Genomic DNA, 13,048 nt, shown 5'->3' on the forward strand with positions numbered 1-13,048 from the left:
GCTGGGTCTTGTAGGAAGATATTTTGCCTATAAATTCATATATTTTGTTTTTGTTTTCTTTGTTTTTTTGCATTAGTGTTCAATATAATTTGTATGTAGTTTGTTTTTAACATTTTCATTTAAATTTTTGTGTTTTGTTTTTTTTTAGTTAGTATTTTAGCAAAGTTGAAAATCGAATTTTGTAACGGTTGATTGTATTCGGTTTTTGCCATTTCTCTTAAATATTTCTTTTCATTTTTCTGCTAATATCAACTGATATAATTTGAACTACATATCGTCTATTTGACGGGGCGCATTAAATTAACAACGAACCAAAATAAATCACTGACTTTTGCTACTTAGTACAACGACTAAACAAAAGGTACATTATATTCCTTCAGTTTTCCATCTTTCGCTTTTATAAAAAAATATGATATTTATTATGTTTTGCTTAAAGGTTTATTTAACATTTTTTGTTCTTAGCAACAATTAACAAACAAATTAAATTTATTCTTGTATTTGTATTGCGTTGGGCGTTGGGTGGGCAAAAACCAAAGATTTTGTGGTGTTATACATATATATATATACACTTGTGTATAGTTTCTGTCTCTCACTCTTATTGCATATAATATTTATTTATTTATTTTCAAGGAGCTGCTAATAAAATAGAAGTTTAAAACGTTTTCAGTACTACTTGTAATTTCATTTTTGCGGATTTTTCCATATTGGTTTAGCTCGTTCAAGTTGAATTGATTATATTGTATAATTAGTAAAGGTATTTATGAAAAGTTAGTCTATTATACAATAAATATATATATATACGCATAATAAATATACTTTGCTTTCCCAATATATATATATATATATAATTATATATATATATATATATAATTGTTGTATATAATAAATGTAATTTGGCATAAACCACAAAATTTACCAAGTTTTTTTTTCTAAGGTTCATTCAGACACACTCTCACGCACCTCTATCCCATAACTACTTATATTTAGTTAGTATTAAATACACACTCACATTCACACTCACACACACATACGTCTTATACCAGGTGTAGGCACATCATTTGCAACAAAAACCGCGACGCCCACAACAAATGGAAACAAATCTACAATCTAATTAAAGCATGTGTACACAAGTCTAATCGAGAACCTAAAATTGTAATCGATAATAATAATGTTCATAATATTACTTATATATAGATAACATATGTGTAATGTATTTAGTTTGTATGCATGTATATATGTACAAAATGCTAGGGATTGTGATTGAAAACGTAGTTGCTATAAGACTAGAGAACTTTCTATAAACATGCACACAGTTTTGCAATGACGAATTTCGTATAAAAAATATATAAGTTTTATATGTAGTTGTATATATCCAAAACTCCTTCCATATATCACTTGCGTGGTGTACAGTTTTCATACATATACATATATAAATATATATAACGGATATATATACATATTCATATTGTTGTATAGCTTAGACACAGGTCGAGGATGCATGAGACACGCTCGCAGCCGCCTCCAGATTAAAGTCCTTACTGCGACAGCACATCTCGCAGATGCGTTTGGTGTCCGGATTTAAAAACGTGCAGAAGCGACAGCTCCACTCATTGGGACTGGTCACAATCAGCTGCGTTGACACAGGCGGCGGATGCTTGGCCACAGCGCCTGTTGCACTGTTCCGTCCGCTGCGGGTGCTACCACCTGGCCGATTGTCTATGGTGGCTGTCTTTAAAGCGGATTTGATTTTCTTGACGCCTGGCGTGCTGCTGTTCGCCGCTGGCGCAGGTGCCGCCGCTTGGACAACACGCGGCTCACGCTTCTTCTCCAGCGTGCGTGATTTCTCCACTGGCCCCGCGGCGGCTGCTTGTGTGTGTGTGTCGGTGGTGCGTCGCTTATCGGAAGATCCACCACCACCACCACCGCCATTGGCCAAAGTGAGCGAATCCAAATCCAAACTCTGCACAAGCAAATCCTCACGATCACCCAAATCCTTGGAGTAGCCAGAACGTTCAAGATTCTTGAACACATAATTCCAGGACTCAAAGCTGCCAACGCCCTCTTGAACCTTAGGCATCAACGGCGGCGATGATGCGTTGCTGAGAACCGTAAAGTCATCCATGCTGGGCGATTCGTAGCTGGTGGTGCCATCGGAGACTTGCAGATCCCGCTCCCGCACATGCTGACGCCCATCTGCGGCGCCGGCGGTCAGACTCATGCGTTCCCTTAATTCCTTGTGCATTGTTTTGCGATTATTGTCCAGCGAATCCTGAAACGGAAGACAAGTTAGAATCGAAAATAAAAATGTTTGCGCTCGTATTTGATTTCTATTTTCATTTACCATCATTGGCTCCCGATGTCTGTCCGTTGATTTGTCGACCGACTCCGCCTGACTGCGTATCCGGCTACTCTTAGGTATGGGCCGGGCATACACATACATGTCCTGTGCCGGCGGCTGGGGCAACGTGGTTGGCAGCAACGCTGGCACCTCGTAGCCCCCGGCATAGCCCATGGACATGACATCCCGTGGCTGGGCATACATGGCGTTACTCAATATGCCATGCTTAGCTGTCTGCGCCCGCTGCCCTCTTCGGTCATAGAGTCGCGGATCATTGAAGTCGTGCTGCATCAGCTGCGCCCGCTCATCAAAGTCAATCAAATGATCCGGCGGATATGTGCTCTGCCTATGCTGCATGGCGGCCAATGCGGCAGCAGTGCTTGGCTGATGTCTGGGCGGTCCACCGTGGTAGCCACAGCTATGGGGCACCGATGTCATTGGCTTGCTGGCTATGCTCGCATACGTATTAACATTGCTCGGCTCCGCATTGGCATAGGTATCCAGGGGCGTGGCGTAGGGCGCATTCAACTGACTGGAGATGTTGTAGGGCAGCGGATAGCGATTGCCCGGCGCATTGTAGGCCCCAGCAACAGCTGCATACGAGGCGCTACTGCCCAAACTGAGCCCATCCAGGCAATCGTACGGCGTCTCATATAAATGTCCGTGCTGCGGATGCAGTGCAGCGCACTCCTTGGGATGTTGATCAAACGAATGACGATGCGGCAACATCGCATGCGGCTCCTGATAGTGCTCCAAGCTGCGCGAATGCGTCATTAAGGCGCCCTGCGGCTGTTGATACATATAATTGAGATTCGTGGGCGGGTTTGGTTGGTGGATGGGCGCATGCAAGGCACAGCTATTCGTATTGCTATTGCTGGGTCCATGCAGCGCACAGGGAGCAGGCGGGGCAGTCAGCTTCTCGGCCGAACAGTTCTCGCAGAGATTAGGCGCTATATTGCTGTAGGTATTCTCAGTATTAAGTTGCTGCTGTTGCTGTTGCTGTTGCCCTTTGCGCAGCCGCTTCTCATGCAGTCTATAGGCCATTTCCTTGATGGTTTGTGTTGGGCCACCCACATGTCTTTCCCGATAGTGAAAGATATCCTGCCAAGTGCAGTTGAAACCCTCGGCGCTCAGTCCCGCATAAATGTGTTTCATTATCTGGCACTCCACATAGGCGGCCATTGCATCGCGACTGACATTTGTCACCTGGTCGGGACAAATGGGACCCTCCAGCACAAACGTGTCCTCGGCAACGCGACGATAGCCCATGGCCAGGAACAGGCGTTCAGCATCGATCAAATTCGCTTCCACCTCATGCTGATACGAACCGGAGTAGGTCTGCAAAGAGAAAGAGAAACTCGATTAGATGTGATAACTCTTGACACTCATATATATATACTGCATGGGCTTACCTTGAGCGTGCGAAATTCCTTGCGCCAGGGCTTGGTGAACAAGTTGTTGGCATATTGACTGATGGCCTCGAAGCCAACAATACCATTCTGTGCGGTGAAATTAGGGAGTTCGAGAACTGTTCTGCGAAGCACATGCCCCGTTTCCGGCAAAAAGAACTTGCGATCATGCGGCACCAGGCTAAGACACTCCTTCAGGCAAGCTATACCAACGATAAACACAATTTAAGTATACTGCAAAGTGAAATTGTTCTCTTTATAGAGAAGGCTCAACTGTTTATTTACTCACCCTCAACCTTTTTTCGTTGCTCCAATTTTTGTGGGCTCTCCTCGGTTTCAAGAAACGTCCAGTGGCGGCTCAGTATCTCTTCCCATAAATCGCCAGGCACAAAATCGGACATTGTGGCGTGGCGTGACATGCAGCAACGCCAAGGACACTCATTCAATGCAACGGATGCTCCTGCAAGCCAAAAAGTGAGAAAAGCCAAGGGAAAACAATGAAAATGTGTGACGAACACAAGTATACGAATATGTAATACTCTAAAATATATATATATATCCATATGAATATATATAAGCACAATTTTAAAAACAGAAATTTATAATTTATTAAAAAAACAAAGTAAAAACTTAAAGCATTTAAAATCTAGCTTAAGAGCGAATCGTCGGAATCTAATCTAATATATATATTGCTCATAGCACAACAAGATTTCTGTTATCAAATGGAATTTAAAAACTAAGTAAATAAAGCAGACAGACAGACAGATAGACAAACATACAGACAGATTTGTTAAAACTGAAATTTCATATATATTTCGTTTTAGTAAATCTGGAATAAATCTTCCACACGTTACAAGTGTCATGACGTAACTTTGATAGCCCCCTCTCTGCCTAACCGTCCGTTCATAAAAATGAATTCAAGGCTGCATCTTCAAATCAAGACTTTTATTGATTTTAAAAGCAAATGCTCTTAACAGCTAACAATTACGAGCAACTGCACATTATATATGTATATCTCTATAAATATATATACATATGTATATATGTATATGCTTGTTGGACTAAAGCCCAATTCAGAGACCCCACTTCAATTGGCCCAGGCGAAATGCAGATTCTGGCATATGAATCACTAGCAAACGTATGGACAGAGAACAAAAATCGCCATCCGGCATGACGCACGTTCAAGCTATCAGAACAAGATACAACAATATAGTATATATATAGATATACATTCATATATATGTACATATATACTTATATATATAACCATATTTATTGTACAACAACAAAAACAATATCAACGAACGCTGATAGAGTAAACAATGGCAACATGTTTGCTAGCTGTTGCCCGCCTTTGACTATGGCAGCCACATCGATAATGACTGTTAGTTAATACTTATCAAGAGACTTTACCAGCACCACCGAGCAACCACTCAACCACCCAACTACTCACCGCAAACCGAGCAGAGGGAAAACAGCTGAGGACCGGCATGTGCAATCTACGATTAGATTCGCTTACCAAACCCAATATCAACAACACCAACGACAGCTTGCTAAATCAATAAAGCGTTTGCTTAATTGTTCTATACATACACATACATATAAATATACATATGTATATATATATAGCTAAGAAGCCGCAATTCGCAATTGGGTTAGCCTGAGTAAATCAATGAATAAATAATTTTATGCCGATTTGGATACAAGCAAAACAGCTTAGCGAATATGTATAATATAATTCACATCAGCAACAAAATCGGGAAGCGGAAAAAAAGAGGGGAGGAGGGGAGGGAATTCCACAGCTTTGACAGCATTGAAAAACCTGAATATTGCAATATTGTTTTAGCAATAATAAATGAATGAAATACTCAAGTTTAAAACGATTTTGAATGTTATTTCTAGAGAGTTTAATGACATTTATATGAAGCTTTGTATTATCCCTATATGTGAATAATTTTATTTTTTTTTCGAGCAGTAGAAGTTCAATGTATTTGTTACTAATAAAAAAAATAATATAAATATATATGTAGTAAGTTTCTCAATTACTAAAGGCATTCAGTCATGTGTCATATGGTTTACAATTAAATTTCTAGGGTATTTGCAGGTGTGTGTATCACTAAAAGCGCTTCAACAGACAAAGCTGCTCAGCTTAGCACAGCTGCTTGAATAGCTGATAACGGTTTTAAAAGTTTATTAGTCACTCGGTAGCAAAAAATAACAACAACAATCTGCATATTTCATTTGCAAATCAGCGACTGGTGTCGACTTGAACTGACGACGGGCGGAAAGGGGGCGGCTGAAGAACCATAAAAGTTGGCGCTGCATTTGCACGGTGACAAATTCAATTTAAAGCGAACGAAATAGAGCGTGACTAGATGAAGAGTGAAGGCTAGACTGGGAGTTGCGAAATACATTGGAGCTTTTAAGCCCTGCTGAAATCTTATTAGCTTCAGCAGCTGTCCTGCAGCAAGAGGGTTTTTTTGCTTCTTGGGGAACTGCTACTGTACTTAACGCATTTTTAATTAAATGAAGCCACAAAGTTGATTGGCAGATAAAATGCCTGTCAAAGTTGGCTGCACATTTAATAAGTCGCTGAGACAAAACAAGAAAAAAGAAAACAATGCAACTTTTAATTTGTATATTTTATGAGGCCAAGCCGAGTGCCGTCAAAGAGCGAAAGAGACAGCGAAAGGGCAATGGTTGCAGCTTGAAACGTGAGATGGGTAAAAAGTAAACAACAACAACAAAAGAGAAAAACTGTAGAAAGTGAACGGTACAAAGCTTGAGCGTATAGGATCGAGTGAGAGAGGTATAGAGTGAGCGCAAACAATCGTCAAAGGTGGAAAGAAAGCACGCACACAGAACAGCACCAGTAGCAGCAGCAGTAGGAGCAACAGCTAACAGCAACTGCAGAAGCAAAGATGGTAACAAAAGCCTTTGAAGTAACACTGTAAAGCCAAGTGAATGCTGCACAAAACGACACCAACAATAAGAAAGAGCCCAAAGACTGCAGCAGTGCTGAACAACGAAGCAAAAAATCAATAAAAACTAAATGAAGTGCAAAACGAGCACAATAACAAAAATATGTAATGAAAAAACACACATACACATGCATACACGCTCTCACAAACAACGGATTGATCAGCTAGCAAGCTTGGAACTCACGAACTGTAAATTTCTCTCTCTTTCTCTCCACTTCTCTTATAATCAAGCTCAGCCTGATCTTTATGTGCGTAAATAAAAAAACTACGCGCCGTATACTCTCAATAAAGTAGGAGTGGGAGACACACAACTAGCAGAAGTTCTAACTGCGCCGTAAACTGTAAACAACACAGCAATATTGTTTTTCTTGTTTCTCAGCATTTCACATGCGAATGCAAATTAACATTAATAAGCAACCCACACATTGACATTGACAGCATTCAGGGTTAATATTGTTGGTATTTGCGTGAAATTTTAAAACATTCCTATTGGAATTACAAATCACTTCAGAGCTCTCAAATTATTGGTCATTTATGGATTTTGACAATTTGACCTAAGCAAATGCATGTGTATATGTGTTCGCTTTACTCACATTTATAAATTGTATTAAAGTATTTTTTCTTTCAATTTTACTGTTGCGAGCATTTGGCGCAACAGTTTAAAGCACTTTTCTTGGCAAGGTGACAAAAATTGCGTGAATATACGTATGTGTATGTGAAAGTGTGTGTGTCAGTGTATGACCCGTTAGTTCGTAGCCGGCAAAGTCTACGGCAGGGTGCTCCAATTCTTATTTTCAGCCCAACACTTGCAGCACTAAATTTAGCAAAGCACACATACTCACACACACATTCACAGCATCACAGAAAAGCGTACACCAGAAAAAATAACCGGAAATAAACTTACAGAAATTCCTCATCGTTGTTATTGTAATTGTTGTTGTTGGCCTGTTTAATAATTTTGTGCATCTGCATCGCTGTTGAAGTTAAACTCACACTAAGCCCCACTAAGGTTGCCGAATAAAGTGCGTGTTTTTTGGCGTGGGTGGTTAAACGTCTATTTTTAGCACACGAGAGTAGCAGAGCAAAGCAAAACGACGTGCGAAACGCGAACAACGAATGAACGGAGGATTGCTTCCGCTTGTTGTTATTGTTTTAACACCAGCTGCACACTTATCGATTCCGTTTGACTTGTAATGATCACTATTCACTTATTCCTTTCAACAACGAAAGCGTGCATCTATTAACTGACGCATTTTCCATTAACTTTAATTTACACTTTGTCACACACATACATTTCGTATTATTATTATTATTATTATGCGCTGCGTTGTGTTCGTGTCATTTTCACAGCAAACTAAACTTGGTTGCTTAACAGCACTGATTTCATGCCAACTCACAGCACTTACACTATCGATTAATTTCAGCTAAGTAATCGATATCTAAGCAGCTAGGGCTGCATTAATAACACGCGCTCTGCTAAAACCGTAAACACGAGATGGATTTTGATCTGGGGTTTGCCGAGGAGCCAAATAACGCAGCGTGGCTAAGTAATCGCTACTTTCCCAGCAAATTAGGCGGCCAACCGGCTTGGCTAGAATTGGACACAATGCCAAGCATAGCACAGCTGCAGTGTAAACAGTGTCACTCACAAAAAGCATTTCTCTGTCAACTCTATGCGGCTTTCGATGATGAGTATAATTTCCATCGCACCATTTACGTTTTTCTCTGCAGGAATGCTGAATGCCAGCAGACTAACAAGGCTGAGTATGTATAGATAAATACTAAAATATGTACGAATTAATATTTTTCTATTATGCCCGCCCAGAAATTTCACAGTGCTGCGTTCACAGCTGCCGTTGAAGAATAAATTCTACTCAGAGGAGGAGCCTTCGGAGGATGGTCAACCTTTGGTGAGAGGAGAGTACCTTTCTTCATGTTAACCCATTCTTATAAATAATCCTCATGCTTGCAGCCGCCTATAGCCAGCTCACGGAAACTTTGCGCCGCTTGTGGCTGCTTAGCTCCGCTTGCTTGCAGCCGGTGCAAAAGCATCAACTACTGCTCCAGCTCCCATCAGCGGGCGCACTGGAAACAACACAAGCCGAGCTGTGCCACTGGACAGTCAGCACATCCCTCTACACCGCTTTCAGAGATTGAATTTCCCCTATACGAAATAGTCATGGAGCGCGAATCAACAAGTGAATCAGCTGTGAAGGACGAGCAGGCTTGCCTGGCCGAGTACGAGGAGCTCTCAGCTAGAGGTCAAACGGGCGAGCTTCGCGATGTAAGCGAAAAGGAGCTGGACAAATACTTTGGCAGTGCTGCTGCAATGGAAGATAAAGCGTTTCAAAGCTTTAAGAAACGAATTGCAGCCGAGCCCGAGCAAATCGTGCGCTACAAACGTCAAGGTGAACCACTGTGGATAGCCAATGTGAAAGACACGATTGAAAGCCAGCTGCAGGAGCTGCCCAACTGCTCGCAATGCGGTGGTCCACGTCAATTCGAGTTCCAGCTAATGCCACAAATGTTGACGCTGCTCAAAGACGAAAACCTGGACTGGGGCGTCCTCGCCATATATACCTGTGCGAGCAGTTGTCCCATCAGCGGCTATGTGGAAGAGCATCTAATTAAACAGGATATAGTGGGACCAGCGGCAGCAGCAGAAGAAGTGGCTTAAGCTCTTTGGGTTACAGTCTCTGCTGTATGTATACAAACCAATTTTATTTTTTTAAAGGACGAAACAAATTGTAAGAAAAGAAAAAGAAATACGGCGACGATCTAAGACAACTAATATGATTACGAATCGATGCTCACTGACTACTTTAGTTTGATAATGGGAAAATAGCTATGCTTGCTGAAATCGAACTCTGGTTGACGCTTCACCTCCTTCTGATGACCACGGGCGAGCACATTCATAACGACGAAATTTGTGCGAGCTATTTGCAGCAGATCCAAAATCTATAAAGAAATATAAGGATCCCAATTAGATAAAATAGTTGAAATCTACTCCAGCTCTTACCTCCTGCTCTGGATTCTGTATGCTCTCCAGTACATTACGTGCCTGATCGAAGTGCTTGGCCGCAAAGCTGTACAGCTCCTCGACGCTGTTGAGCATCATGTGATCTCGTATATTCTTGAACTCAGCATAGGAAACGGGCGGCGGACTGGTCAGCGGCATAAAGGGCGCGAAGCGTCGATTGTAGCGTATCTCCTCATTGTCAAACTTTGACATGGGTAGACGCACGCGCCCGTCTTTGGTTAAAGCGCCCATCGCTTTGTACATGCCGCCGCACAGGCTAAGCAAGGCGTGATAGTAGACAATTTCCTGACGATAGGGACGTTGTTGCTTCTTGTTCTTTTTGGGCTTTGCGGCTTTACGATTCTTGCCGCCTGAACCGCTGTTGCCGCCATTCGATTGAATTCTGCTTTGATGCTCGGCATATTCCTCCTGTGCTAGCAATATATTTTCGGTGCGCGTCAAGGCCGAAACCAGAAATCCGATTAGGAACTCATAGGGATACCAATAGATGTAGAGAAACTCGTGCACGGCATACAGCTCCAGCTCAAAGCCGGACATCAAATAGATGAGCATTGCACGGAAACAGTTGTAGAGCACCCAGGTGGAGAAGTGGGTACTATGTTTCAGCGCCGTTGCGTGCGACTCGTTACCCTCCATGGCACGATCGTTGGCCATCTGATTCATTAGCGAATCCAATCGTGCCGCGTCTACCTGCAGCGGATCGAAGTTCTCTATCAAGTGCGCCAACTTATCGCGCTGTCGAGCACGATTAAAGCCGCAAAGACGAATAAACTGATTGAAGGTTTTCATGTTGATGCAATAGCGAAAGAAGGTTTCCAAATGCTGCTGCACCTTGGGATCGTTGGCCACCGGGTGCTTGGGGTTCAGTACTGGAGGGGAATTAAATGCCTGCACCGAATGCCTCAAGAATTGCTTCATTGACTGTTTGCCATGGGCCAAGAGGATGCTCGAGTTGAAGAGGCTCTGTAGCACGCTGCGTGAGAGAATGCAGTGTCCCGATTTACGGCTGTATTCGATAAAGAAGTTCTAGAAGCAAATAAACAAATGAATATAGATGCCCAAATAGCTCTCTCCTGATTGTTGTTACCAGCGCTGAGTAGTAGTCCTTGTACCTGATCACTTTGCAGGCGTACTTAAAGCGCGCCACCATCTCCTCCAGAAACTGATAGCTGGCGGGACGATCGCGTATTTTGATGCTCCGTGGAAACGTAGGCGGTTGGCTTCTGTCATGTATGCGCGGCGAGAAGCCCATGGGATTGGGTGCCTCAGCTGAAAGTGTTTTAAGGAAATTTCACTCACTATTCACTGTTATAGAGACCCGGATACTTACAACCCTCCACGGGCTGCGTGCCACGATCGATGGTGCGCTTGATGAGCGGCAGCAGCTCGGAAGCCACATTGAGATTTTTATAAATCTCATTGACTGCCTCCTCGGCACTGTCGGCGCCCGCCATCAGCTCCACCTGGTAGATGGCTTGAAATAAATGGCGCATGAAGCGCAATCGATGCACCACAGCCATCAGATTTTGATTCTCAGTCGACGTCAGTTGCTTGCACTTGCGCACCAGCTCATCCTCCACCTCCTTCAATAGACCGGCAATCGTAGAGGGCTGTGCTTTTTCCGCTGCCAGCAGCGCCGAATTGCCATACAATTGAAAGTCCTCTTCCTCGTTAACGGCAGCCAGTATGATGATGTTCTTAATGACCACGATGAGATTACGCACAGCGGTACAGAAGACGCGCAGCGCCTTATCCTGAATCTGTGACGGGGCATGCAGATAGAGGCAGGTGAAGAGCACTTGATCCATTGAGTTGCCCTCCAGCCAAGAGACCAAGCAGGCAAAGAGCGCATCAAAAATGCCAATCAGCTCAGCGGGCTTCAAGCCGTCCAGCTTAATAGCACCCATCTGAAATATAGAGAAGCACTATGCTAAGAATACCTCCACAGACATTTTCCACTCACCGCTACGGCAGCTTCAAAGGAAGGCGGAGGCAAATCAAATTTATCGAAGCCCATGCCCACATCCATCTTCGGATCCATTATCTCTATCGCAGACATAGCCTCAAATAAACCGAACAGCATATCCTGGGCTAGCTCGCCGGGCAATAGCTCGGAACACGCATCGTGGAATTCATCAGTCACGTCCACCCAACCATGTATGGGATATTGTGTAATGTCTTCGGCGGCGCTGCCGCCGCGTATTGCACGTTGTACATCGCTGTCAGCAAATCCACACTCACTCATGCTCCATTCGTCGGGATCGTTGCTATTCTGCTCCCGTTCCATGTCTCGCTGCTCAGCTGTTGTTCGCATTGCGGAGACAGAGGCAGAGGCGGCGGCTGCGGCAGCTGCTGCTGCTGCGGCAGTCGCTGCCTGAAAATCTGTTGGCTGCTCGCTGGCGTAAGTCCCGTGCATTGTCCTCTATCGCCCAGGTGCTTGGCAAATTGTTGCTTCTGTTTATTGCTACTACTTCTTGTGTTATGAATCGTCTAATACTTTTTTCGTGCCGTGCATCTAAGATTTGTGTTAGTGCTGTAAAGCGCAGTGCAGAGCAAGGGGTACTTACCTATGCGCATTTAACAGCACTGTGTTTGCTTGGCGCCAAACACGTTACAAATTCAAAGAATATATAAAAATAAATAAAACTATTGAAAACAGTCCAGAAGCATGCTAATAAAATGTGCTTTCAACTAAAGTGTTTATATATTAGGTAAACACCCTAACACTATTTCGAATGCTATTTTCTCTTTTTCGCAGTCGTGCCCGGCTACTAATATTTTTCTCAGTGTGTAAGACAGTGTTGATAAGGAGCACATCAAATGCATAGCTGTTATCAAATGTTTTTAATAGCACCATAACTTGGCGCCAAACTCGATTCAAATTCAAAGCACATAAACGTTTACAAACTGTCTAAAAGCATGCTATATAAATATTCCAGCTATTAAATTAATTCGCTATAATGTGCATACATATTATTGCATAATCCTTATTGATATTATATTAAATTTGTTGTTTACAAATATATACATATTTATTAGTTTGTACAGTTTATTTAACGAGTATTCTGCCACCTTGAGTAGCAACTTAATCATGTTTCCCATTATAAAAAATGTAATCTCATGCAGCCATTAAGTAATCCATATGAATGAATTGTGAATGCAGCAATATTTTTTTAGCACGTGTCGGTTTAAAATAATAATGCTGACTGCACGAAATATATTTCTGTATGGGTATGATTAATTTCGCTGGCAAGTCATAGTTAACAATATTGCTCCACAA

The 13,048-nt window shown here is 42.6% G+C and overlaps 3 protein-coding genes across 4 annotated transcripts; 1 reads left to right on the top strand and 2 right to left on the bottom strand.

Moving 5' to 3' along the window:
- Positions 1-415: 415 nt before the first annotated feature.
- On the bottom strand, positions 416-8,088 carry tamo (PUB and ZnF_RBZ domain-containing protein tamozhennic). The gene is made up of 5 exons (XM_018104855.3): positions 7,633-8,088; positions 4,037-4,207; positions 3,751-3,950; positions 2,342-3,676; positions 416-2,269 (listed from the first exon to the last, which is right to left on the bottom strand). Exons 2-5 carry the CDS (start codon positions 4,164-4,166, stop codon positions 1,478-1,480), a joined length of 2,457 nt encoding a protein of 818 aa, XP_017960344.1. The 5' UTR covers positions 4,167-4,207; positions 7,633-8,088; the 3' UTR covers positions 416-1,477.
- Positions 8,089-8,157: 69 nt separating this feature from the next.
- Positions 8,158-9,519, top strand: Zfrp8 (Zinc finger protein RP-8). Its single transcript, XM_018104865.3, has 3 exons — positions 8,158-8,492; positions 8,554-8,638; positions 8,701-9,519. The coding sequence occupies exons 1-3, from the start codon at positions 8,224-8,226 to the stop codon at positions 9,403-9,405; spliced, it is 1,059 nt and encodes a 352-aa protein (XP_017960354.1). The 5' UTR covers positions 8,158-8,223; the 3' UTR covers positions 9,406-9,519.
- Positions 9,410-12,498, bottom strand: Naa35 (N-alpha-acetyltransferase 35). 2 transcript variants are annotated; one of them, XM_018104857.3, is made up of 6 exons: positions 12,336-12,498; positions 11,732-12,283; positions 11,099-11,675; positions 10,856-11,037; positions 9,748-10,794; positions 9,410-9,686 (listed from the first exon to the last, which is right to left on the bottom strand). In XM_018104857.3, the coding sequence occupies exons 2-6, from the start codon at positions 12,182-12,184 to the stop codon at positions 9,546-9,548; spliced, it is 2,400 nt and encodes a 799-aa protein (XP_017960346.1). In that variant the 5' UTR covers positions 12,185-12,283; positions 12,336-12,498; the 3' UTR covers positions 9,410-9,545. The 2 variants fall into 2 exon arrangements, with proteins under 2 accessions (XP_017960346.1, XP_089117936.1); XM_089261810.1 differs by lacking the exon at positions 12,336-12,498 and having other exon boundaries at positions 11,732-12,329.
- Positions 12,499-13,048: the final 550 nt, after the last annotated feature.

Source organism: Drosophila navojoa, chromosome 5 (genome assembly GCF_054131105.1).
Source record: "Drosophila navojoa isolate 15081-1374.11 chromosome 5, UAZ_NAV_1.0, whole genome shotgun sequence".
NCBI lineage: Eukaryota > Metazoa > Arthropoda > Insecta > Diptera > Drosophilidae > Drosophila > Drosophila navojoa.